This window comes from Panthera pardus, unplaced genomic scaffold (genome assembly GCF_024362965.1).
Source record: "Panthera pardus isolate Hobbes unplaced genomic scaffold, ASM2436296v1 HiC_scaffold_18, whole genome shotgun sequence".
NCBI lineage: Eukaryota > Metazoa > Chordata > Mammalia > Carnivora > Felidae > Panthera > Panthera pardus.
In genome coordinates, this window is record NW_026526743.1 from 32674848 (window position 1) to 32701921 (window position 27074).

Consider the following 27074-nt stretch of genomic DNA (forward strand, 5'->3'; position numbering starts at 1 on the left):
CGCTCTGAAAACCCCAGCGTTCATGCAGTTTTAAATACAACATTTCTTCTGGTTTATTCTTGAATTAGGAATCCTGATCTCGCCCACATTTTATTATTTGCAATGGAAGAATCGTGTGTGGGAGGCCCCAAGTTCACAGGAGAAAAATAATACATATCGCGCCGCTTAAGAGGGTGGTTATTTACGACTCCAGCCTGCCGAGGATATCGGCACTGTATGTGTTATGAGATGCCTTTACATGCTCAGAGAAACACAAAACTCTGTGCACGGAGCCCATAAAAAGCAATCCCTTTAAAGGATTTGCTGTCGGGGGTTTTTCTTCCCCCCCCCCCCCCCCCGCCTTCTTCTTCCTTTTTTAAATCACGAGGTGCCGAGGGATAATCAGATGTATACGTTTTAGCTTCCAAATACGAATGGGTTTGAACACGGGGTGAGAGATGGAGGAGGTCATGATGCCAGGATAGACACTATTTTCTTTATAAATAAATGATCTCGATGCAATATTTTATCCACGAGGAGTGCTACCGTGAGCCACTCGGTAGCATCTTCAACGAGAGATGCCGACACCCGGGCATCATCTTCATTCTGGGGGATAACGCTGTCTTCACAAATGACACGTTCAGGATCAAAGCGGTTGGTTTTTCTCCAGCTTGCAAACTGCCAGGGACCGAGGCAGTCAGGAAGACCTCATTTCGTGGTCCCTCAAGGCCCTTTCCGAAGGGCCATGTGTTGTCCCGGCGCCGTTCTGCAGGCAGCCACACAGGGCAGGAGCCGAGGGATGCAAAGCCGTCTCTTAGTATTATTTTAAAGGAGACAAAGTATCTAATAGTGCGCTCTCGGCAAACACACTCTCAGAGACAGATCAGCTTAACACCCTGGTATCCTGGAGCACAAAGCATTTTAATAAAGAAAAGATTTTGGCTGCCGTACGGGTCTGAATCACGGGGCCTCTTTCATAGATAAAGGTCCTCAAAGACAGGCAGCCGGTAACCTATCTGATGTTAACTTGAGCCTCGGGCCCCTCCGCCAACCTTTTTCCTCCCAAAACTCCACCTCGGGCCCTAGGAGGCCAAGTGGAGAGCAAAGAGGAAGCCTCCTCTCTGCCCCCCTCCGGGCCACACGAGCCCGGGAGCTTCCCCGGGCCCCCTCTCCCCGCCAGTCTCCAGCGCAGCCTGGTCCAGCCTTGCCGGCCACCTGTGGGTAGCAGGCTCCTGTTTTCAGCACCAGGCTTTTCTGCACAAGGGCTTGTGAGCTTCTCAGCACCTTTTCTCCAGAGCATCTCTGAGTGACTCACAGGCTGAGACGGGGGGCGCTGGGTGCTTTGCCCTGGACTCCATTCAGTGTTTTCTGTGCTCCTACTGCGTGCAAGGTGTGGATGCAAGGCTGGCGAAATCAGACCACGAGGTCCAAAGGGAGAAGACAAAATAGAGTCTAGATCCATTCATTCATTCATATACTTGGGTTTTTTTTTTTAATATTTTTATTTGTTTTTGAGAGAGAGGGGGGAGGAGAGAGTGAGAGCGGGGGAGGGACAGAGAGAGAGGAGGGGGACAGAGGATCCAAAGCCCGGCTCTGTGCTGATAGCGTAGAGGCTGATGCGGGGCTTAACCTCACGAGCAGTGCGATCATGACCTGAGCCCAAGTCGGACGCTTAACCTACTGGGCCACCCAGGCGCCCCTATTCTTGTTTTTGAAAATGCCTCTACGTGTCACACCCTTTTCTACACGATGGGATATCATAACAGCGAGCGAACGTGATGCCTACTTTCGCGGGAAGGACCTAATGGAGTCGCACACGATACACGTAACCATCAGGGGCTATGAGATAAAGAGGGTTTGGTTTTGGGTTGGTTGGTCTGTTTGTTTGTTTAAGTAGACCCTTCTGGTGGAAAGCCCAGTGCTATTTGCAAGGCAATTTTGGTCACCGGGGTGCAGGGGGTCCCTCTGAGAAAGGTCGAGAAAAAACGTGCCGTGAGACGCATTGAAGAGTAAGTCCTCCTGGGGTGCCTGACTGGCTGAATCATCAGAAGAGCCACTCGTGATGTGAGGTTGTGAGTTTGAGCCCCACAGTGGGTGTGGAGATTACTTAAAAACATACACTTGGGGTGCCTGGGTGGTTCGGTCCATTAGGCATCCGGCCCTGGATTTCAGCTCAGCTCAGCTCAAGATCTCACAGTCCATGAGATTGAGCCCCGCAAGGGGCTCTGCACTGACAGTGTAAAGCTCGCTTGGGATTTTCTCTCTCCCTCTCTCTCTCTGCCCTCCCCTGCTTGTACTCTCTCTCTCTCAAAATAAATAGATTTTAAAACAAAGAAAGAAACAAACAAAAAACCCAATTACTAGCACCTTCACTGACCATTGGAATCACCCGGGGAACAGATCTAAGGGCCAGGGCGAGCAGAGCGAGGTACCCAAGGGGCACTCTCAGGGCCCTGCAAGCTGGTGGCACCTGACTGTGGGGTTCCCCCTTACATTGTGCACACGAGGCGGCCCGTTCGCCTTCCCCTGGTCCCAACCCTATCGGGGAGCTTTTACAAATACCCGTCGCTGGGCCACACCCCAGAGGTTCTGATGGCATCGATGGGCCTGGGTAGTGAGATCTTTTAAAGTTCCCCAAACGATTGTAACACGCGGCCAGTCTCGAGAACCCACCAATGCGGCAGGTGTCCCCAAGCAGGGCACAGTGAGCAGAACTTTAATGGTCAAATATTAACGCTGAAAGCAGTGAGGGGTGGTCTGATTCCTTGCATACGCTTGGCTCTGTCCTGGGCGGCGTGGCCAGGTGCCGATTTCAGTCTTCTGATGACGCAGGGCCGCTCCTGATCACAATGGCCGTCGGTAGGACTTCCACACCCCCGATCGCTGAATTCTGCTGACGACTCTAAAAAGTAGATGTTACCATCTTCATGTATGAAGAGGAAACCAAGGCCCCGAGAGGTCAAGGCCCATGTCTAAGATACACACAGAAAGGAAACGGGGTGTATATACGTTCTTAACCTCTTTTTCAAAGCACGTTCTCATAACCTTCCACCAAGCTTCACAGACTCTCTCCTAGGCCAGGGGCCACCTTGTAATTAATGGTAAACATGGCTCAGAATCTGTGATCTGAGAGCAATCTTACTTAGAAAAGGTCCGTTGTCCTTGACCTGGGAGAAAATCAAGCCACTGTTTGGCTTTATGCGTCCAGTCACCAGAATTAGCAGGTCTCCGGTTCGGGAGCCCAGGTCCGATCAACGTTGGATTTCTGGCTTGCGTCTGGCTCCAGGAGGGGTCCCATGCTGCCCTGCCTCGACCTCCAGCCAATGACAAGTAAGGCAGCTGGGATACTGGGTCCATGCTAATTGTCCATTCTCCAAAGCACTCAGCCAATGGCGGCTCCATGCGGCGCTCTTACTACTTGCGTGAGCCCTTGCAGCCGTCACCTGCGGTGACACGCCCCTTTGGCTAACAGCCACAGGCCGTGCTCGGGAGGCGCCCTGAAGGGACAGGGCTTGGTTTTCTCAAAGGCTGGAGCGAGAGCAACCCCAGCAAGGGTGTCTTTCAAAGTCGATACCACCACTGCAGAGAACGTGATGTCCCAAGGCGGTACACTTGAGTTGAAAATGGGATGAACTGATGTTGGAATCATCAAGATTTGCATTCTCCGTGCTGCCAGCATGTAGCCAGAGAAATACCGGCTCCTTCTATCTCTGCTGACAGCATCGCTCTCCTGCTCAGGATCTTTCCAGGCTCTCCACTGTCTACTGAGCCAAGTACAAGTTCGGGCTCTTCGCGTACCAGCTACGTGAACTTGGGCAAGGCCTCGACCTCCCGTAGCCGCAGTTTCACCGTTTATAATATACGGATAATAATGTTAGCAACTACTTGTGGTAGATTGATTACGATGTGACTTCGCAACAGCTTCCATTCAGAGGTGGAATCTATTTCCGCATTCCTTGAATCTGGGCTGGCCAAACGAGATAGGGACTGTGTGCCAACTCCAAACCTAGGCCTCAGAGGCTTTGCATTTTCCTGTTAACACCTCAGAATCCTGTCTCTTGCCTGTGAACAAGCCCAAACTAGCCTGCTGAAGGGATATGAAAGCATTCAGCAGAACCTGTCCAGCTTAGGCCTTCTTAGATTAGATCTGCAAACCTTTCTGACTCCCGATTAATAATAAATGATTGTTATTTTAAGGCCCCAACTTTTGGAATAGTTTGTTACACAGCGATAACTGACCGATACACTATTTCATAGACTTTCATAGTTCTCAAGTGAGATAAGGCACCGATGGTGTCTAGAACCGTGTAAGTACTCAAGAAACACCAATTAGTACTAGTAATCATACTAATTGTAATAGCATCAGCTGAGGAAAATACTCGACACTCTTAAAATGTTCAGTGTATCCTGTTTACCTTACAGTATGCTATGCCTGAATTTAAGCCACACTGAGGTGTTTTCCATACATACTCTGCACATCTCACATCTTAAACTTGATTATGCCCTTCCCCTTCCCTGGAATGTTCTTTACTGCATTTACACCCCTCCCCCCACGAATCATCTCTGACCTTGAATCCTTAGCTGAAATGCTACAAGCTCCAAAAAACTTTCAATAATGACCATCAATAAAACCAGTCTCTCATTTTTCTGTGTATCCTTAGCACTCTGATGATTTATCATCAGATCACACTTTGCACTGTTTTGGAGTTATGTCTGTCTCTCCCGCATGACTGTAGGCTTTCTGAAGGCAAATCTGGGGACGTGTTCACCTCTGTTCTTCCTCAGTGGGCCCAAATCAGGAATGGCAAAAATAAAAATGTGGGGTGCCAGTTGGCCCTAGCCAGTTGGTAGTCTTACTAGGGCACTAAGCTGAAAATGGTGTCACTTCAATTAGTAAGGTCTTATTGTGCACTAGATGGGAAAGGGACACCTTCCAGAGCAGGGACTCAGATGTCCGCGAATGTCATTCAGTTTTGAAACTTCCTCTGTGAAACAGACAAAAATGACACCATACTACATTCCTCTAGTATGTCTAACTGTTAGCTCATCTTACTCCCACGACAACCTGTTTTATTATTTTCTGCCTGACAGCAGAGTTTGGACGGCTTGGCTGACATCACTCAGTTAGCAAGAGGCAGAACCCAAACTCGAATGCGGATCGCCTGCCTCTAAACCCAAGGCTTTTACCGTGGGATACGAATTGTCCTAATTGACATCATAGCCCCGAGTTTATATTTTCATGCACCCCAGAAATTCACTTCAATTATGCAAATTGGAATATTTATTTAAAACACAGAAAAGGACAATATAGCCCAAAGCACGCATGCACATGTTCACGTGTACGCACAGCATAGAGCCATAAAAAAATCAAACGACTTGCTTTTAGCTCTTTCCTACCGTAATTTCCTGCCATAATTCTTGGTGTGGGCAAGCAGGCATGTGCCATTGTTATCGCTGTAATAGCATCATAAGGTCGCAATTTAGTGAGTGATTTACTCGGTGCAAAATGAAGATAATATTTCTCGTATAGCAGTCTTGGCTGGGGGATAAAGATGTTCTGGCAAATCCAATTTTCTGGTTAATAAAAAGTGACTCCCTGGAATATTATATAGTAGTGAGGAACGATAAATTAGAAGTACTTACAAGAATGTCAACAGGTCACAAAAACAGAATGCTTCGTGAAGAAAGAAGAAAAGTGAGACACCTGGGTGGCTCAGTCGGTTAAGCATCTGACTCTTGATTTCAGCTCAGGTCATAATCCCAGGGTTGTGAGATCTGAGCCCCACGTTAGGCTCCATGCGGAGGCGTGGAGCCTGCTTAGGATTCTTTCCCTTCCTCTCTCTCTCTCTCTCTCTCTCTGCCCTTCCCCCTCTCGCTTGCATAGTCTCTCTCAAAAAAAAAAAAAAGAAGAAGAAAAGAAGATCAGATTTTCAGTACAGTCCAATTCATGTAAGTTAAAAACACACACACAGAGCCACACTACACCTTTGACATTATGCTTATCGGGGGAAGGGGAGTGGAGAGGGAAATCACCAAAAGAGGAAAAAATAAAGTTAGCAGGAAGGGGCTTGACTCAAACAATGATGGCAATTGGCTGAGAAGTCAAAAAAGTGAGTAATATAATCCATGACAGAGGTCCAAATTTTATTAATTAAAAATAAATTAATTGGGGCACCTGGGTGGCTCAGTCAGTTAAGCGTCTGACTTCGGCTCAGGTCATAATCTGCCTGTCCATGGGTTCAAGCCCTGCATCGGGCTCTGTGCAGACAGCTCAGAGCCTGGAGCCTGCTTCGGATTCTGTGTCTCCCTCTCTCTTTTTTCCCCTCCCCTGCTCACACTCTGTCGCTCCCGCTCTCAAAAGTAAGTAAACATTTGAAAAAATCTTTTAAAAATTAATTAATTAAAATTTCTGTATAAACTACAGGGCGCCTGGGTGGCTCAGTCGGTTAAGCGTCCAACTTCAGCTCAGTTCATTCACGGCTTGGGAGTTCGATCCCCGCGGCGGGCTCTGTGCTGACAGCTCAGAGCCTGGAGCCTGCTTCGGATTCTGTGTCCCCGTCTTTCTCTGCCCCTCCCCGGCTCGGTCTCTCTCTCTTTCAAAAATAAAGAAATATTAAAAAAATTTTCTGCATAAGCTAAAGTGGATTTGAAATATACAAATACTTCAACTATCATCACAAGTATTTCCTCCCAAAAGTACTTCCCTGTGGACAATAATTTTCTCTGCCTGCCATCCCATAAATACATAAAGAGCACTCTTTATGGTCCAGATGTTGGGAGTACAGAATAACGTAGAATCTCCAGGAAGGGCTAATATTTATCAAGCACCTATTACATGCTAAGCTCTGTCCAAGGGGTGTTACACGTATCATAGTTAATTCTCATAACATGATAGCAATCATTTCCCCCTTTTTATTTTTTTTTAATTTTTTTTTCTTAACGTTTATTTCTTTTTGAGACAGAGAGAGACAGAGCATGAACGGGGGAGGGGCAGAGAGACAGGGAGACACAGAATCTGAAACAGGCTCCAGGCTCTGAGCTGTCAGCACAGAGCCCGACGCGGGGCTTGAACTCACGGACCGTGAGATCATGACCCGAGCCGAAGTCAGATGCTTAACCGACTGAGCCACCCAGGCGCCCCATTTCCCCCTTTTTAAAGATAAAGAAGCCAAGGCTAACAGGTCAAGAATTTTATCCAAGGGCACGGCTAGAAAATGGCAGAGACCGTGTTCAGACTCATCCCTCTGTCCACAAAGCCCAAGCTCCTTCCACGGCATCACGCTACCCCACAAGCTGGCATTGAGGCAAAGTGGGGGGTGGAGACATGAGACATATTGTCGTACAGTAGCTCAGCGGCATCATGATAAGCACTGGAAGGACTGCAAGCTCCTTGAGGCCACACACCCGTTCTCATTCATCCCTACAGAGGCGATGTTGAGCACGATGCCCGGCTTCACAGTCTTGGCAAAGAAGAAAAGTAACTAACAGCCCTGGGAATAGAAGTGTGCTTTGCTGGCCGTGCTCTCTACCGAAGAGCTTTCCCAAGAAGGCAAATGTTACTGTATTTATCCTTTTGCACAGAGGCCGGGAAGTTGCGGAGACAGGCGCAGATCCCGGCACCATATTAGCATCTCGAAATGCAATTCACCGCACACCAGCCTGGGCCAGAGCAAGTTCTCACCCACTCCCCAGGGTTGGAGATCGTGCGGGTTCTTCTACTTAAATAGAAGGATATGAATCCAGCCACCACCCCCCAGCTTCCGAATTGCCAGCAGCGATCGCCGTCACCGTCATCCCACTACACCCTCGTCATCGCTACTGCCACTGTCCATCGAAAATCTGTGTGCCAAAGCCAGGGCTAAGCACTTTGCATGAGTCCTCTCCTTTAACCACCTTGGAAGTCAGTGCTAGTACGATTCTATGTTACAGCTAAACCAATGAAGACTCACGCTACTTGCCCAAGACCACATAGATGAGAAGCAATAATAGCACATTCGTTAGGAGAGGTTACGGTATGCTTCAATGACAAACATCTCCCAAACCTCGAAGGCTTCACTTTTGCAAAGTTTGCTGCAGGGCTGAGGATCTTGGGGCCAACCGTTCGCCAGGCGGTGACTCCGACGCCCGGGGGCTTTCCCACGTCAGCATGAGTTCTGCATGTTTGCAGAGGCAAGGGAGAGAAAACCGGGCATCTCCTATAGGGATTTCTCATTTCCTCGGCCCACGAGTGATTCACCTGACTCCTATCCCTGTGGCCCAGTCTAACTCTAAGGAGGCTTGGAAGTGTTCTTTCTAGCCAGCATGCCCAGGAAGGAAAGGAGAAGTGTACGTAGGTGAGCACGAGAAAATTCTACCACAAATAGGGACTCCAAAGCTGTCTTAGTCCCTGGAGAGACCTGCGTCCCCCATGAATGTTATTTTGGCTTCTTGAACACTTTTGTGGGAGACAAGGACAATTATCATGCGCTGTGCCTTGACCTGTGCTCAGACCCTTACAAGACCATTTGCACGCGTTATCATTTAACCTCCACAACAACACCACCTGGTTTATAGATGAGGAAACCCTGGTTCCGAGAGGCAAGGCAACTTTCCCAAGCCAGAGCTGGGACCCAAAGTAATGTTTTTCCACCTCCAAAACCGAACTCCATCCAACAAGATCACAACATAGCTGCATTCACTCATTTGTTACTTTACAAAATCCACTCGAATGTGGTCTGGACTTTGCATTCATGACGGTCCTACGAGGTTGGTAGGAACACCTCCATTTCAACAGGGGACGACACTAGAGCTCAGCAAGTTTAAGTACATCACTCAAGAGGCCATGGAGCCAACTCCATCCATGGGCAGAGATGAAACACCCTCGAGGCAAAGAGTTCCAAGCCAACGAGAATGAAAGGTGATAGGGCCCCCAGCCTCATCTTGGCAGCCCAATCCCTGGAGGGAGAGAAGGCAAGAGAAATTCCAACCCCTGCAGAGTTCATGCTCTTAAACACTTATAAAAGCTTTAAGATCCAGACAAAATCCAGACCTAAGTGCAAAGGTTACTGGAGTTGGGATTTTATTGCCAGATGTAAATCCATCTTCTCTAAGACCTGCTCCAGGTCCCTTGTGCCTCGCTTGAAATATTTCATGTGCGCTGAATGGATTTGTTGGCTCCCTGTTGCCTTCGTAAATTATGAAGTCCAAGTTTCTTAGGGCCTGGATCCAGCAGGGGTAGCTCTAACTGCCCCGCTCCAAGCACGGAATGGAACACAGCTTTGCTTCATTTGTGGGGTTGCCCTGATTTGCTCTTCCATCCACCATTTTGGATTGAAGCTTTTAGCGGGACTGCTTGGCTCACAATAGGTCCCCCTGACCCAGAGCTGATTGGTCCGGTCACAAAGATACTAGACCAGAAATGGACCAATTAAATTCTCTCCCTCCCCCGCACCTCTTTCTCTGTCTCTCTTTCTTAGAAATATGACACTTACTAAAAGAGACAGTGTTGGAGGCCAAGACTCTTTACTGGCAGCCCCTGGAAAGAAATTCCCCCCAGCCTCTTGCTCTCAATCTCTGAATGTGTCTCCCCAAGTTTAGATGTCTATATCCCACCTCCCTTTTACCCTTCTGTCCCACTTAACTGAGCCAGTGTCCATCTGTTCCAATAACAAAAGAATCTTGACTAACTTGTTAGCCCATCCACCCTCAAGACAGAGGCACCTCCTCTTCAGCCTTCCCATTAGCTATTTTTTCTGTATTTCTCCCCAAAACCCAGCAACTTCACCTACTTTCTTTTGGAACCCTACGGAACGGTACAGCTGGGTGGGTGAAACAGAGAAGCAGCTGAGGGTACGGGCCTGGGCAAGAGTTAGATCTCTAGAAGTTTCTACGTCTCATCAGCATTGCTCTGCCTGACCCTGCCAGGACCCAGAGGCACCAATCACAGACTCAGTGGGACCCACCCTCCTTCTTAGTCTGCCCCTGACTGCTTTCTCTGGCCCCCTCCCATTCATGCCCTCCCATCGCTTGTATTATGATCCCCAAATAGCTCCTTCCATGTTTCTGCATGTGCCATTTCCTCTCTCACCTGGAACCCCCCCCCTCCTCCTCTCATTAAAAACCCAGCTTGTCTGTCACAGCCAGATTATGGCTTGATCTTCTGCACACAGCCACAAGGCACGATTAGTTAAGATTAGTTACCCCCATTGCCCGTTACACTTATTCTCTCTCATTGCACTTAACATGCTGTATTATTATTATCTGGTTTATTTCACGTCTGTGCCCCCCATCGGACTACTTGGTATTTACCCCCTCGTTCATAGGATGAATGCCGCCAAATTAGCTATCATTGCTTCTGTACAAAGTGGACTTTGGGGGTTTGTTTCCTTTTTTTTTTTTTTAAGTCCTTCCTAAAGAGATGCAGCCTCATGGGAGAAAAGTCTACAAAGATCTAGCTCTTAAATGTTGAAGTAGGATGTATCATAAATGCTGCCCCTTGAGCGTGCATGATGGCCCCGTATAGAACTAAAGGGGAAACTGTAGGGATGTGGGGGGAGCTGAGTGCGCAGGAGACAGCGAGCTGTGTAAAGGGAAAGAAAGCTAACAAGGAAGGAAAGAAGGCCAATCTCGGCAGATTCTCCTTTTGCCGTGAGCCAGCTCTGAGGGCGCACAGATCTTTTTAGAACACGGTCCTCCATCAAGGGTGCTCATCGGCATGTCCCATGGATAGTAAGAGGGGAAAAAAAAAATGCTACAGATCTCCTCCACGCTGAGAAATACTACCCAGGTGTCAAAAAAAGGAGAAACATCTCCGGGCATTTGAAAGACATGCCGTCGATGGTTAAGCGAGCACAGTGGTGTTCGTTGCACGGGGTTCGAGCCACTATGCAGCCGGACTCTGTGTCATGCTATACTACGGAGCTGTGGGCACACGGGCCCTCAGCCACCCTGCTGTGTTGTCATGAATTACGTGTGGGTGGGTGTGTACGTGTGTATGACGGAGAGAGAGAGAGAGAGACAGAGGGAGAGCCAGAGGGAGAGATTGTATATAGAGCTTATGTTTATATGGCTTGTATTAACATAGAACGTTTCTGGAAGGCAGCCAAGAAACTGTTAGGAGTCCACGCCGCTGGAGAGTGGGGATGAAATAATCAGATGACTTATGTGTCTCTTTCACCCCCACTACACTGTCTTAGGAATTCATTCAGCTGTAAGTAATAGAAAACTCAATTAACAGAGACTTAAACAAAACCAGTTTATTTGTCTGACGCAAACTAGAAGCCCAGAGCCAGGGGTTTATTGGCTCCCTGATATGACGGCTACTTTTGCGTGATCGTCTTGACCCTGTGCTCATGGAAACTCCTCTCCCTTGCTTCATTTATTTATTTATCTATTTACTTACTGACTTACTTACTTGTATCCTCATCGGACATTTCTGTATTTTACCTGCGTGCCTTGCACACTGTCCGTCTTCGGCTCCGTCCGTCAGCTCGATGAGGATGGGGCTGTATCCCAGCACCTCCGAATCCTACTTGGTGCAGAGTAAATACTCAATAAATGTGTGTTGAACCAATGAATGAACGAACGTTGCGGCGTCGGTCATTACATCCACGTTCACGGACTCAAAAGACGAGGCGGGGCAGCCCTGCCTCGGACCTCTTTTATCCTGAAAATAAATGTTTTCCCAGAATCCTCCATGCAGATTTCCTCTAAGCCTTATTAACCAAAATTGGTTCACATGGTATACTCCTCTCCCCCATCACCCGCCCCCCCCACCAAGTAAAAGATGCTAGAAAGCCAGCAGCAAGTGGCCATGACTCTGCATGGCCATCCCAGACAACATCCGGATGTGCTTAGGCGGGAAGAAGCAGCATGGGTATCAGACAATCCGTCATTTCTCCCACAGGTAGTTTGACTTTTTACCAGGTGCATTTTCTCCTTTTATTATATGTTTTTCTTGAAATACAAACGTCCAGGCCTGCTGAGAATCTCATGGCGTGAGGCTGGGGGTGTGTGGGTTTTTAAAGATGCTCCAAAGATTTCGATGCACCATCCATGATTGAAAAAAAAGAACTTTCAGAGAGTCTTCCCAGGTATCAGGGAGATTTTAGAGTCCTGGGAAAGGAAATGTGACCTGATTCCCATAAAGATGTGAGCCCAGGAGTCCTAGATCACTGAGCTCAAGCTCTCCATTTCTCAGATGGGTACACTGAGGCTCCCAGAGGCAGAGGGAGAGTCTTGTCCAAAGCCTCCCAGGCAAACGGTGGTAGATTCAGGCTAGGTCCCAGCCTTGTCTCTCAAACGAGCGTCTTGCTCTCTTCAGCTCTTGGCCACCTTAGTCTCCATCATCAGGTGTTTAAAGCCAGGGGCAGGACCCTCCCATTACTCACATTTAACTTTTACAGAAAAACAGCCACCTGTCAATTTTTCCTTTCTCTGCTAACTGCATAATCTAGAGTAATAAATTAGTCCCAAGGCAAAAAGATGTCCTTAATCCCCATGCTGCTTTTCCATATCCCTGTGGTGTTTATAACGTAAAAGGAGTTTTAGTGGTTAACATCTACCCTCAGCCTTTCCCTTTATATATGTATAAATTTATATTTCGTAATTGTAGTTGCAGGCTTCCCCTCTGCTCTGCCCCTGCCCTTGAGCTGGAGAGTGGCACAGGAAATGGTTTATGTTCTCTGGTCTACACTGACAGTCTAATCCTGCTCATGTATTTCATGCTGTCTCTGTCAAGTCCATTTTCCCTCCACCACAAGTTAGACACTGGGTCCAGTGCTCCCATCTCCACAGACTCAAAGCAGTTTGTGCCTGGAGCAAACCTAGGCACCCCTCTGAAAGATCTTATGAGCCCATTTTGGGACAGTTTCAGAAATGAGGGCGGGAAGACTCACACCAAGGTCCTGTTGATGGATTTATTATTGTTGATGACGTGCGTCGTTCTCAGCATCTGGCCTGTGTGATTGCTGTGGACACGGCAAACTTTCTCTTCTGAGCTCATGGTCAGAGCCAACCTGGACCACCACAAAGCAGAGGCGCGTGGGGCTTTAAAACTGCCGGGGGAGATCCAATCACAAAACCAAAATGGAAGAGCAAGGTGTCACCATCCCAGAGATGGGAAGACCCGCCAGGCTGTACCTCCCAACGCCCGCCCGTATAGAGCACCAAGGTCAGACTTGATGCTTTCTCGCAAAAGGTCCTGGGGCCCGGAAGTGGACCACAAACCATTCAAAGACCCGGTGGCTCTTGGGAGTTGTCTCAAATGCTAATCGGCTATGTCACCTGAGCCAGTGGGTTAATCCCTCTGAAACTCAGCTGCTCATCTGTGGAAAGAGGGTAAGAAAACGCACCTATTTAACCCCCCGTGTAGTTGGGAAAGTGAAAGAGAGAAAGTTATGAATGTACGATACATTAGCTGGTAATGTGGGTAGATTTGAACCAACTGAGTCACTGAGGTCCTAAATTTCCAACCCAGCTGTGTCCCATCCCCTGTCCCCATCAACCAGTATCTCTGAGACGCATTCCCCTGTTGTTCAGACAATATGACCCTAGTCTCAACTGTGAAATATACCAGATGAGAATTCTAGGTGTTGGCATCGAAGAGACCAAGACGTCTATCTGAGTGCCCTGATTTTTTTTTTTTTTCATTTCTATGCCGATACACGGTATTGTGTAGACATCAAAGGGTAAGGGGACCCAACCCACACAAATAGACCAGAAACAAAGCCGCTCGGATCCGCTACATGTTGGGTGAGGTGGTTATTTCCTGAAACTGCATCGTCTCGACAATTCAATGTGGCAATCTGAATGCGTTGTTCTCCCACCACTTTGTGGCCGGCAGCTTGAGTCCAGTACGAGCTCCATTACACTAGGCAAGGTAAACTCTCATAGGCTCTAGATTCTATAAAATGAAACAAGTGCTATCCAATTTGGGGCAGACATTATAGCGAAACTCTAAGCCCCGTGGGTTCAGAGATTTTAATGGCGTTGCCACTAAATGCACATTTCGCTAGCGATAAATGATTTCAGGATGTCTTGAAAGTATTTAACTTCTTAGAATGTAGCCTGCATGAGGGCAGGAAAGTCTTTAGTTCAGTGCTCAACCCTTGCCTCCTAACCATCATGCCCAACGTTCAGTACACACAGTGTGTGTCTGTTGAGCAAATCATATATGTTGCTTTTCCTAGACAGGCCTGTGTGCCACTTGAATGGAAGGGCCAGCACCCTCGGATTTTCTTCTGTCCTCACTGGCACCCTGTCCTGTGTGTGCACCGAAGATATTCTACCATTCATAGTACGTTAGGACTATGGACTATCAGGGGCACGAGACTGCTCAGGACCACGGTGATCTGTCAGGAACCCCCAGTGTGATGGGGGCCATACCATAGCTTTGACTCCAAGATACCAGAATCACCTCGATTGCCCTTGAAACTCTTCCTGCGGACAGAATTTCAAGAGACCACTGCAATAGAAAATATTCACTCCCAAATTCCACGACTTCTGTCACTATGAAAAATGCCACGGAAGGAGATTTTTCTTACAAAACAGCAACATGCAAAAGTAATCAGTGCTGGAAGACTCGAAGATAGATGAAGAAAACAAGAGGCACAGATTCAATAGCTCTGGTTTTATGAATAGACTGTTCCAGAACCCCACTCATTTGTAAGACCCTCATGAGATCTTTTTTTACGGCAGGTTATGAATCATCTTCATGATATCTTTAAATGGATGATCAATACTATATTTTCCCATAAAATGTTTGGTTTGAAATCCGATTTTAAGTGCATTAGAGTTTTTGTGCACCGAATCGGTGAACGCCATAATAAATTGTCATCAGATATGAAAGAAATATAGCACGGATTAATTGCCGTATTTATTTATGAGTCTATAAAATACCTTGTGAAAGTCCTGGCACATTTTTGGGATACCAATTTGAACCTTCAGGAAAGTTAAAAGCATTGAAAGAGCCTGCAAGGAGATTTATTATCAGAATGTTTTTAATTGCAGACCCAAGCAGACAAGCAGGTATTAGAATGGTTTTGCCCTTAATGGGCATGTCTCATGTGTTTCTCTTTTTTTTCCCCTTTAAAAATGATATACTTCCCATATTTTTATTGATTTGCGACGATTTGCCGTAAATTACTGGGGCCAGCACGTGACATCACAAATGGTCTCAGCTTCCCTCAAGTAGTGGGCCCCGGGTGGCACAAAAAAGAAGGCTCCTGGCCCGTTCTAATGCTCGGCGTTACAAGTAGGAGAAGCCACGGTGACAGAGAAAACCGGGGAATGTCACCAGTGGGACAAATATGGCTATGGCTTGGAGCTGCACGTTTTAACCGAAGCCTTAAAAGTTCTCCGGCAACGAAATCCTAAAGCAGGAAGGATAACCAAGGACCCACCTTATCGCCTACCTGGTCACAGTGTCCTAGTCAGAGAGCTGTAGGCCAACTCTGCACCGTCCCTGGCTCTCGTCCGAGTCACCGCTTCGGCAGCAACCTTCCCCATCGGTCCAGGCCACGAGTCTGTTCCCGAACTGCACACTCAGGACCGCCCCTAGGCCCTGTCACAAAGGGGGAAAGGCCATGGCATCTTAGCCCAGCGGATCCTAACATGCAGTCCTTTTCAGGTGCTTATTTCTTACATGCATTTCTCTCCATTAGACTTTGTCTTCAGAAGCTGTTCTCTGGGGCGCCTGGGCGGCTCAGTGAGTTAAGCTTCCGACTCCAGCTCAGGTCATGACCTTGTGGTTCGTGGATTCGAGCTCCACATTGGGCTCTCCGCTATGAGCACGGAGCCCGCTTAGGATCCTCTGTGCCCGTCTGTCTCTGCCCCACCCTCCCCTCCCCAAAATAAATAAAAACATTTAAAAAAAAATTTTTTTTAAGTTGTTCTCTGGTTTTCTAATCCACACGTCTGTTGTTTACTTTCCATTTTAATTCCTTGAAAACACTAGATGCCTTAAGCTTATCATGAGGAAGATGTTACCATCCACAGGATAAAAATCATCAAGACTTTCTATATACAAAAACTGCTTTACAAGCAAGAAGTTAATGCACCGAACTGCACCCCCCCCCCACTGAGGCCAAACCTTAATATATATATATATATATTTTATATATATACACACATATATTATTTAATATAATTATTTAATGTAGATATATTATTTAAGCAAAGCTTAAAAAGTGTATATATATCCTACCCTGACAGTAGTCAGTAACTAAATTCCATTCATTGCTTTTTTTTTTTTTTTTTTTTTTTTAAACCAGTGTAGGTATACAGACCCGAACTTGGCTAGATTTTCTGGAGTGTTTTTGTTGTTGTTATTTTGATTCATATATTTATCAGTCACAGCTGGGGCTGCTTGCTGTTCTCTATTTTAGTTAATGATCCACGTCAAATTTCTAAAACTCCCCAAATATTGTGTAAGTGCTTTCATAATACAGGCTGATAGAAAAGCATGTGGTAAAGATCGAGAATTTGTTTGTGTATACTGGTCCCTCTTTTGATATTGTCTCTGCTAAATCACACTGTGTGTGGACACGACATGTGAATTCTCTGGGTCCAGTTGGAGTTAGACCACATCTCCTGGCTGTGTCTGCCTTTATGTGTGTTTGAAATACGGGCTTGTGGAAAGACCCAAAGTCTGGGGGTCTGGATTCCGGTCCCCCCCTCTGCCATCTCCTGGGTTCCATGATCTTGGATTTGCTTCCCACCTTCTCCAATTTCCTTACCCTAAACCTTAAAAGAGATAAAGCAGAGGTGTTTGGGATAGCTCCCAAGCACGCTACGAATGCAAGGGAATTTTATTATCTACACGCCACGATTTGTAACTAAGCTCAGGTGTACCCGGTCTGTGGACACACCAGGACCTCTGCATCGAGTGTCTTTTTTTTTTTTTTTACTTTATTCAGAAATTCATTCTAGTTGCCACCTTCTTGACAAACGGCATTAGCACCCTCATCTGGGAATTCTTGCCTTTTTATTTTTTTCCTCCTGATGCCAAGGTTGCTGTTGACAGTGTGTATTCAGGCCAGGCAGGGGTTCCCTGTGTTTCCCAATCAGATGCCACGCACGGTACTTGAGTCAGAACAATTAGTGTTCATTTCGGCTTTACTCGGGTAGACCTGAGATGACTGATCAGTATAAATTATAGATGCATCTGTCCAGATGCACTTGTTCATTCATGCATAGATTTGAGGAAATTTCATCCTTCTCAGTGCAAAAACAGTCACTAAAAAAAAAAAAAATCCATACTTAAAAAATATAACTTTAACCCGTCTTCATCTATGTTATTATGCCCATACACTCACACATTGCATCTGTGATTTGAGGCATTTGAACTTGATTTGGGCATTTCTGGGCTGTTACTCACCCCAGCCCTTGTAAAGTCTTCCGTCTTTATAAAATATTAGGAAATGATGGATATTTAAGCCCAAATAATGCAATAAGATTCGTGTGTGTGCATGTTGCATTTCAGTTTATTGTCAAAGACACGTCCTTTTTTTAAAAGTTTTGGTTTTAATTTCAGTTAGGTAACACACTGTGCGATGTTAGTTTCAGGTGTGCAATACAGTGATTTAACAGTTCCGTACGTCACCCCGTGCTCGTCAGGACAAGTGCCCTCCTTGATCCCCATCCCCTATTTCCCCCATCCCCCACCCACCCGCCCTCTGGTAACCATCAGTTTCTTCTCTCTAGTTAAGAGTCTGTTTCTTGCTCAAAGACACATCCTTCTCTCTGTCTGCTCGGGACCTTCAGCGAATTTAAAGCAAAGCAACATGAACTTCAAATAAACAATGCGGACGAGGACTCGCCCTGCTCCAAATAGGCCTTTGACTCTTCATATTTGTTTTAATGAGCAGCTAAAGGACATATGGGGGCATATTGCATAATACAACAAAAGAGTCTGGCCCACTTGTAGAAAATACTTTGGGTGGAGTGTCCCCCTCGAATAGAACAGGGAGGGTCTGCATTGCATAGGTTTGTCTACTAGCTTCAGACACATACGCACAATCACACACATGAAATTCACACACATACGCACAATCGGGCATTTTTCCCAAAACTGAATTAATCAGTGCTAAACAAAGCAATGAGAAGCCAGAGCACTCGGCTGCCAAAGTGAGGGTCTGTCAACAGTCAGGAGGTTGAGAGCAGATCCCACGGCCGCTTCCCTCATTCAGGCCCTCGAAGAGAGACTTCCTTGTCTTCCCCCCCACCCCCACCCCCCAGGTCTCTGCCAGACAAAGGTTGATGTTGGTTGAACCCACCGGCTGTGTTTTGTTACGAGGCTCTGAAAATCGCCGGAAGAGAACACAGTTCCTAAGAACTATTTTTTAGGGAGCCCCACCTAATGCTGGTGGTGGTCACAGTCAAATCACAAGGGTACCTGGCAGGCATAGCAATAGAAGGAAATACGAAACCAAGGTTCCCCCGTGTCTGGAAGTGGCAGCCTCCCTCCCCAAGACACTCTGATACTGTCAAGTAACTTTGGAGACAATAGAAAGGTGCCTTAATATAAAACCTGCTCTTTTGCTTGTCCTTTTCTACGTAAGAAGAAAAGCGCTGAGGGACCTTCATTGCCTTAGCCTCCAATGTACTTCACCAGTGTTCTTCCTCCTTTTTTCTTTTTTCTCTTGAAAACTCTTGTTGCTTTTCTCTAATCCTAGAGCGCAAAGACAAGAGATAGGCCTGGAGGCCCTGCACACGGCATTGCTCCCGCAGAGGTCTTATAAATCAGCTAAAAAATCAATACGTTCTATATGGCAGCTTCTCCTTTGCAACCAGATCGCCAGGGGACAGAACTAATGCTTTTCTTCACCACCATCCCCATCTTTCTGTCATAAAAAAAATCTGCTTAGGAACGAAGGGGCAATCAAAGTTGCTGAGTAAGTATTTCAACTATCTAATGTTATTACTTTACAATTGACATACCTTCCCTCTGGAAATGTTTGCAATTAATTAATTAGCAGTAATCTTCCCCAAGGGACTAATTGAATGAATTCTCTCCAATGCTCCCTTTAAAAAAAAAGATAGCTTAGATGTATCCAAGCTGCAAATGTGTGGATAGCTCCAAAGTGCGTTTTGAAAAAATCAAGGGATGTATCTATTACAGGGAATTTTTATCACTAAATCAATCTGGCGAGGACTATGATTCTTTTTCTAACTGGGAGTTTCCCGGGGTTGAATGCAAGGTTTCTCCAAGGTAACGGACCAGGCAACCCAGCTGGGTTCGTTAGTATTAAGAATGGAGCTTGTCCTCATAATAATCATCCCAGGCAGAGGGGTCTGCGGTTGGCGGCTTCTTCTGTGCCTTGCGCGTTCTGCAGAATCTGTTTGGGGAGGTGGGCGAGCCGATGTTGTTCCAAACAGGTAGCTGGCTTCTGGGCCTACCAGTTCCCTCTGCGAGAGTCCAGAGGGAAGCCCGCTGCCAGGGATCCCGGGCCAGGGCCCTAGACCTTGCATGGTCTTTGGGCTTCCTCCTCGCCTCGCAAAATCCCAGGGCAGAGTCCCGGGTTGTTCCTAACATCTGAGTCACACGTTCTTGCGTTTCAACTAGAAAATAAAACTGGGTCCTTGAACCAACCCCCTGGATTCCTCTGAGGAGGTGCAGAGAGGACCTGGGAGAGCGTTTTGTAACCCTGTGAGTGAAAGGCGAGACTTTCTGAGGTTTCTGGCCTGCAAGCCCCAGAGCCTGAGTTCCACTGGGATATCAGCAGCATCCCCCGAAGACCTTCCCCCATTAGACTGGACGCCCCGTCCTTCCCCCCTCCCCGCCCCTCCCCCTTCCCCAACGTCGCGGTTTGGTGGCCCTCGGTGGGTATGCTCCAGGCCTGGGGAATTGAGCCTTGAGTGCGCAGGATCTACAGTGCTCACAAACTGGCGGCCGCTGGTCTCGTGCCAGGCCTAGAGCACGCAGCCCCCTCCCGGGCACAAACGAGCTCCTCCGCCCATCAGCGCCCCTTTGAGGACCCCTGGGATAGAGGGAGGTGGTCAGATCTCTGGGCCCAACCCGGCGTCGCGGCGGAGCGCCGGGCTTGGGCCTCAGTCCCCGAGAGCTGAACCGCGGCTCGCCAGCGCCACCCCCAGCGGAGCGCAGCGGCTGCAGCTCGGCCCCGGCACCTTCCTGTGGGGCTCCCCGGCTCCCCCGTGGACACATTGGTCTGTGCGCAGGAAGCAACCAAGCGTCGTCTTCGGAGGAGATGCCCAGGGGTGTTCGCCAGCTGTCTGCGGATGCCAAGGGTCAGTTTTACCGCGTTTCCAGGCCGAGTCCAAGCGGAACTGAATCTTGGCCTCGAGGGGGCGCTATTCGCTCCGTTCGGAGGCCAGAGGCTGCAGAGAAGCCCCTGGGTCGAGACCCTGGCAAAGACCCGGGCCCCGAGAGCCTGAATCTAGCTAGAGTCCTGGGGAGGCTGGGGTGGGGAACCAGATTCCGAAGCACAAAGACGGGCGGGCCAGTGGGAACCACCGACGCTCCCCGGCCGCGGCCCCAACCAGTGCCGGGCCTGTGGCGAGAACAAACTTTCCTGCAGCGGAGGGGCGGGGGAGCCGGGATGGAGGCTAGTCCCCCGAGCGGCCGCTCTCCTCCACCTGCCTGTGTTCAACCTGCGCCCAGCCTTCGCCCACCCCAGTTCCCTCCCCTCCCCCGCGCGTCTCTGTTCGCTTGGACTCATCTCTCTCCTCTCCCCTCCTCCTTCTCCCTCTTGCCTTTCTCCCCCACTTTTCTCCTCTCTTTTTTTTCTCCTATCTCTTCTTTTGTATTCTCTCCCCCCTCGCCGCCTGGCTTGCTTCTCTCCTCCTCCGGGCCGCAGGGGAGGAGGTAAACGCGCTGCGCCCGGGGCCTGCGCGGCACAGAGGGAGGCGTTTCTCCTACTTCTCCCGGGTAATTTGGAGAGGTTGTGTGTGTGTGTGTGTGTGTGTGTGTGTGTGTGAGTGCGCGCGCGCGCGCGCGTGAGTTTAAGGCGAAAAGGGGTAGGATCCAGCGCCAAACACAGAGGGTCAGGGTCTTTGACGTTCCTCACCAGCTGCACAAACCTCCCGGAACAAGTGTGAGCGTGGGTGAGAGGGCGCGCGCGCGCACGGGCTGGCTGCGCTTGGCACGCTTGGTGGCCCGGGGCCCCAGGGCCCGGGGGCCCGCCTGGCGGCCCGGGATTACCGTGACGTCACATTGAGCCTCTGGCCACCTTGGACTGGGACACCTCTGAAGCCTCACAGCCCGGCGCCGCGCCTCACCTTGCCTCGCCACCGCGCGACTTTGGGAACCCGCATCCTCTCCCTTTCCTTGCCCATCCATGGGCCCTTCTGTCTTCCGGACCCCGCGGGCCGGAGGGGCGCCTTCTGGAGCGCAGGGCTCGGCAGCCGGACTGCCCTCGGCTCTGCCTCCAGTCGTGCCAAGCGGGCGGAGGACCGGGCGCTGGGCACCAGCAGCCGTGTAAGGAACCGAGGCGGCGCACGGCTGGAGGCGCAGAATCGCGGGGCTGAGGCGGGAACTCGCAAGGGAAGGAGGAGGGCCAGGGACAGCTACCATGTCCTTCCCGCACTTTGGACACCCTTACGGCAGCGCTTCCCAGGTAAGAAGGGCCTCCATGGGGGATGGGGGCTGACACAGAGGAGGGGGTGCCCAGTGCACGCGCCTGCAGCTGAGCGCCCCCCCCTTTCGCACGAGTCTCCGGAGAAGACAGAGAGAGCAGGGACCAGGGTAATGTACCACAGACCCCTCCGACATCCCCAGCCTCTGGCCGAGAACCTTCCCGCAACTTGGGCACTAACCACGCGCTAAGTGAGGTGGGTGGGATCTCAGAGATCTTCCAGACAGGCCTCCTTATTGTACAGATATCCGAGGTGACCCGGATCTCTCCACCTCACCATTGTTCAGTGGTTTGCTTGTTGACTTCTGTACTTATCCTCTCCCTTCTTTGACTGGGTCCACGCTCTCTGCTTCCGTCTCCTTGGATTTTCCAGATTACGGTGGGTGTTGTGCAGTGACAAGGATTTCCTGGGGACCCCCACCGCTGTTCTCCAGTTTCTGCCTAGATTGTGGGGTCTAGTTCCCACTTGACCTCTGACCCGCTTTGGGATCTTGGACAAGTCTCCCTGGTGCTCGTGCCCGATCTATAAAAAAGGGAGCTGGAGTAAGAGGTGGTGGTGGTCGCCAAGCCTAACTTCTAGCTCTGCCTTTGTAAGATCCTGTGATGGGGGCGGAGGAGGGGTGGGCGAGGGAACAAGAGGAGTTTGGCTTCTGTAATTCGGGTTTCAGACCGTGCCATCGCCTCGACCCCTGGGACTCTGGAGCCTGAGCAACGTTTTAGAAGTACCTGTAAGGGCAGTTTGGCTAAATTACGTCTTCAGATCATTTCCATCGCAGCAGAGTGCTCGCTCAGCTCTGGGTGGCATTTAGTTCATGTTGAATGAGGGAGCGATCGGGCTGTTCTGCCGCTGGGTCCCGCCAGCCTGAGGCGCCGATCTCTGACCTCCGGTGCGCCTCTCTCACCCCCGTAGTTTCTGGTGTCTACAAGTTCCAGCGCCACTTGCTGCGAATCCGCCCCGCGCTCGGTCCCAGACGTGGCCTCAGGCTCCACCCCGGCGGCCGCTCTCTGCTGCGCGCCCTACGACGGTCGGCTGCTGGGCAGTGCGCGGCCCGAGCTGGGCGCGGCCTTGGGCATCTACGGAGCCCCCTGCTCCGTAGATGCCCAAGGCCGCGCCCAGCTCGGGCCGCGCACTGCCCAGCAGCCGACCGCGTCGTAGGGCGCGCAGCAGAGAGCGTCCCCGGGTGGAGCCTGGGTCTGTTCGCCAAAACCCATCCGGCCCGGGGGAGGGGCGGGGGGGGGGAGGGGGCATGAACAAGGCAGCAGCCGGTGAAATCCAGTAAGACGTCTGGGGGAGAGGGGGGTGGGGGGGGGGGGACATCGAGGAAGGAGGCGAAACTCCGAGGAAGGGAAACGGGTAGGATTATAAAGCGTGGGGGGGCAGTTTGACCCTTTGCAGAACTCCGTCCTGATTACAAAACATCTGTGCTTCTGTTCACTCATGAGGTAGGGAGCCTCAGTTTACAGACGAGGAAACTGAAATGAAGAGGGGCTCAAACCCCTTGCCCAAAGCCACGAAGATACAGAGGGTCAGAGAATAGCTCTGGAAGGAGAGTGAGGCCGGGAAGGTCCCCAGCTGGTAGGGAGGGGGGATTGGGAGTAGTCACAAGTGGTGACAGTAATAACGAGAGCTCGCGTTTAACCACTCCTTATTCTGCACCAGGGATTCTGCCAAGGGTGCTTCTTCCATACCCTAGAGGTACTGTTGTTATTCCCAGTTACCAAGGGGAAACTGAGGCACAGAGTAAACAACTGTGCCCAAGGTCGCATAGCCAGTAGGAGTGGTAGGACCCGACTGGACTCCAGAGGTCATGCCCTTAGCAACTATACTGCCTCTTCCCCAAACGTCGTCCTGAATTCTCTCTTCCCACCCCTACCCCCACCAGAATCCACAGTATGAATTTAAAGAGGCCGCAGGGAACTTTACACCTGGCCTGGCACAAGCAGGAGCCTATTACCCCTATGAGCCGACTCTGGGGCAGTACCAGTACGACCGGTAAGGCATGGGGTGCCTTGGTAGCTGGCGTTACAGGTCCTTCCCCGCCTCCCGCCATAGGGCCCATCTGGGAACGGCCTGGGAAGGAGGGCGTGTGAGGAGGGGGGAGCACGGAACCTCATTTCCCGGCCTCAGACTGTCTCCTGCCTGCAGCCCCAGGTTCTCAGACCCAGAACTGTGAGCCAGGTTCTCCCCCCCCAGGTATGGAGCGGTGGAATTGAGTGGCACAGGCCGCCGGAAGAACGCCACCCGGGAGACCACCAGCACGCTCAAGGCCTGGCTGAACGAGCACCGCAAGAACCCCTACCCCACCAAGGGCGAGAAGATCATGCTGGCCATCATCACCAAGATGACCCTCACCCAGGTGTCCACCTGGTTCGCCAACGCGCGCCGGCGCCTCAAGAAGGAGAACAAGATGACTTGGGCGCCCAAGAGCAAAGGCGGGGAGGAGAGGAGGGCTGAGAGTGGAGCAGAGGAGTCCCTGGGCTGCCTGAATGGTGACGCCAAAGGTACCCAGAATGTCCACCACCCCACCTTTCGGCTTTCCCAGCTAGATAGCGGGCTGATGGCACTTTTGCGAGCTGCCTTGGACAACAGCGTCTTTGGAGGCGCTCCCTGACTTACCCTTGCACTTGTGTTCCTCCCCCACCACACACACACCTCTGAGCCTTTGCCTGTACAGTTCCCTCTGCCTGGAATTCCCTACATAACTGGCTTCTTCTTGACTTCTATAGTGTGGGCTGGACAAAGCCTTCCCTGGCCACCCAAGCTCACTTAGCCCCTCAGTTATTCTCTATCACATCGGCCTATTGTATTTCCTCTGCCATACCTATCACTGTGGGAAGGCGGTCCTGTCCGTGTCTGCCTCCCCCTGCCAGAACATCACCTCCACCAGAGAGTGTCTCTTACTCGCTGCTGTATTCCCTAAATTCTTAATACCCAAGTGCCTAAATGACGTCTGGCCCATAGATGGCACTCCATAAATATTTGCTGAATTAAATAATACACACCAGCTACCTGTGGATGTTGGAATTGGAGGGGAAAATGTCCCCTTGGGTGTATGTCTGTTTGCTTTACGGTGGAGACACTGACATCCAGGTCGTAGGCAGGAAAAAGCGTTAGTTTCTTTGCACCAGAGAGGAGTCTTCCCAGGAGTGGGGGCAGGGCTGGGGCCTAAATTCTTTCCCGGGGGGGGGGGGGGCAAGCCGGTGCGCTGGGACGACCGTAAGAGACGGTTTGGCCAGCCTGGTGAGCAACCCCGAGAATGCCCTCAGTCACAGCCATCTTGCTAAAAGCTTCTGGGGGGGGGGGGGGCACTCCCGCGGATTTCCCTTGGGGCCTGGGGCTTTTCTCACTCGGTCCTGATTTCCCGCAGATGCTTCTGCAAGCCAGGAGGCCCGAGGGCTCCGGCTGAGTGACCTGGAAGACCTGGAGGAAGAGGAGGAGGAGGAGGAGGAAGAGGAGGAGGCCGAAGAAGAGGAGGCGGTGGCCACCGCTACGGACAGGCTGGCTGAGTTCCATAAAGACTCGCAGGCGCAGCCAGCACCATACGCCGCCGCGGCGGCTCGAGAGGCCCGGCTGGAGCGCCGGGAGTGCGGCCTGGCGGCGCGCCCCTTCTCGTTCATTGAGCCCCCCGGGTCGGGAGAAGCGGATTTCCTCCGGGCGGAGCCTGGGGGCCCCACGTTGACCCTGCACTACCCGTGCCGCGAGAAACCGCGCATCTGGTCCCTGGCGCACACTGCGGCAGCCAGCGCTGTCGACCGGGCAGCGCCACCCCCTCCCAGGCCACGAAGTCCCGAGTGCCGTCTGATTCCGGGACCGCCTCCGGGCTCCGGCGGCCCACCCGCCGCCGTCCCCAGAGACTCCGCGGGCGAAGAGTCTTCCCGCGCAGCCAAAGCCTTTGGAAACCACCCGTTCGCCCTGCAGGGGCCGCCGATGAACTGTGCGCCCTGCCCGCGGCGGAGGGAGCCTGCAGTGCGGTGCCAGTACCCGTCTGGAGCAGAAGGTAGTGGGTCCCCAACGGCGTTGGGTGTGTCTGTCCAAAGGACAGGGCTGCCCACGGTGCTGCCCGGCCACTGTCCAGCCTCTCGGCCTCTGGGGCACGGCCACGTTGGGACCTGGAGCGGGCTTGTCCCACAGCGCTTCCTGAAACAGCAGCTTAGGAACCAAAGCACTAATTCCGCCTCCTTTTGAAACTTAATAGTAATGGGCTCAGAGTGAGAGAGTAACTTGCCTAGGGGCACTGAGCAAGTCGTCAACCTAGACCTCTGCGCCCCGGTGCCCAATGTGCTGGCAAATGTGCCAGGTGGGCTCCATCACGGCCTTCTGGCAGAGACACCCTTGCCCCCTGCCCGCCCCTCGGGGGAGGCCAGCTGGCCCCTGCTGTGCTTGCACCAAGAGTTTGCTAGGGCTGGGCCGGAACCAAGGCCTTCCAAGAAGCCTGAAAGGACGGGCCAGATACATGCACTTGGTTTAAGGCCAGCGCTTACGTCCAGCTGGAGCCCTGCCTTGGGCCGGCTGAAACCCCTGGGGAGGGTGGCCGAGGGTTGGGGCTGTCCCTGGAGAGCGCTCACCCCCAAGGGCTCAGCCCCAGCCGGGTGTGACTGCGAATCACTGTCTACTGGCCCTGGCTGGTTCTCTGGCTGTGCCTGGCGGAAGGGAATCGCACCCCACAAAGGGACATTCCCCCCAGCATCAGGCAGCTTCCGGCAATTACTGTCAGATTCTGCTTTGTAGTAATTTCTCTCAGGATTAGCTACTGGCTTAGAAAACTGGGTTACGCTGTTATTTGAATTTGCACATAACGGGGTCCGAATGTTCCTTCTAGCAAGCAAATTGCCTCTAGACCTTTGATTCCCTTCGGATGGGACACCACCGACCTTCCATTTCCTAGGAATCAGCGCCAAGCGGCCTTCGGGTTTTAATCAACCTTTCCTCTCTCAGCAGGTTAGCGCAATGGCTGCGATTTGCGGAAGAATCTCGGAAATACGGCCTACTTTTGGAACTCACCTCCACGCTCAGAAGCTGGGAGACCTTGCCAGGGACTGGGGGCTCTCACTTCGCCTAAGAGACAGACACACAGAAACCCTTACCCCGGCCCTTCTTGCACGCAGAGCTGGGAGTGGCGGGCGGACGTGCATCTCGCCAGACCCGCTGGAGGAGGTGGCGCGGGGCACCCGGGGGAGGGCCGGGTGGGACAGCCGGGCGAGTCTGTCCTGTGCACCCACTCGGGACACCGAGTCGGCCTCCCTCCTCTTGATTCAGGGTCTGCAGCACCTCCTTCTCTCGCTCACCCCCACCCTACCCCCTTTCACTTTGTAACTTCAGCGCCGACCTGGTCCCTAAGGACCACCTGCGTCTTCTCCTCGCCCTTATTCCTTGTGTCCTCAAAAATAATCACATCAAACCCGACCCGTGTGGCGTGTCTGTGCCAGGGGCGCTGGGAGAGGCCAGGGCGGAGGGGAGGATGGAATGAGGCCAGGGATCCGGGGCCAGGGCGGCGTGAGCTGCAGACCTCAGTCCCTCTCACA

General features: G+C 51.0%; 1 protein-coding gene across 1 annotated transcript; it reads left to right on the forward strand.

The window, feature by feature from the left end:
• The first annotated feature begins 20156 nt into the window (after positions 1 to 20156).
• On the forward strand, positions 20157 to 26955 carry IRX6 (iroquois homeobox 6). Its single transcript, XM_053906116.1, has 7 exons — positions 20157 to 21533; positions 22462 to 22703; positions 23246 to 23255; positions 23435 to 23544; positions 23746 to 24053; positions 24920 to 25549; positions 26488 to 26955. Exons 1-7 carry the CDS (start codon positions 21489 to 21491, stop codon positions 26493 to 26495), a joined length of 1353 nt encoding a protein of 450 aa, XP_053762091.1. The 5' UTR covers positions 20157 to 21488; the 3' UTR covers positions 26496 to 26955.
• The last annotated feature ends 119 nt before the right edge of the window (positions 26956 to 27074 follow it).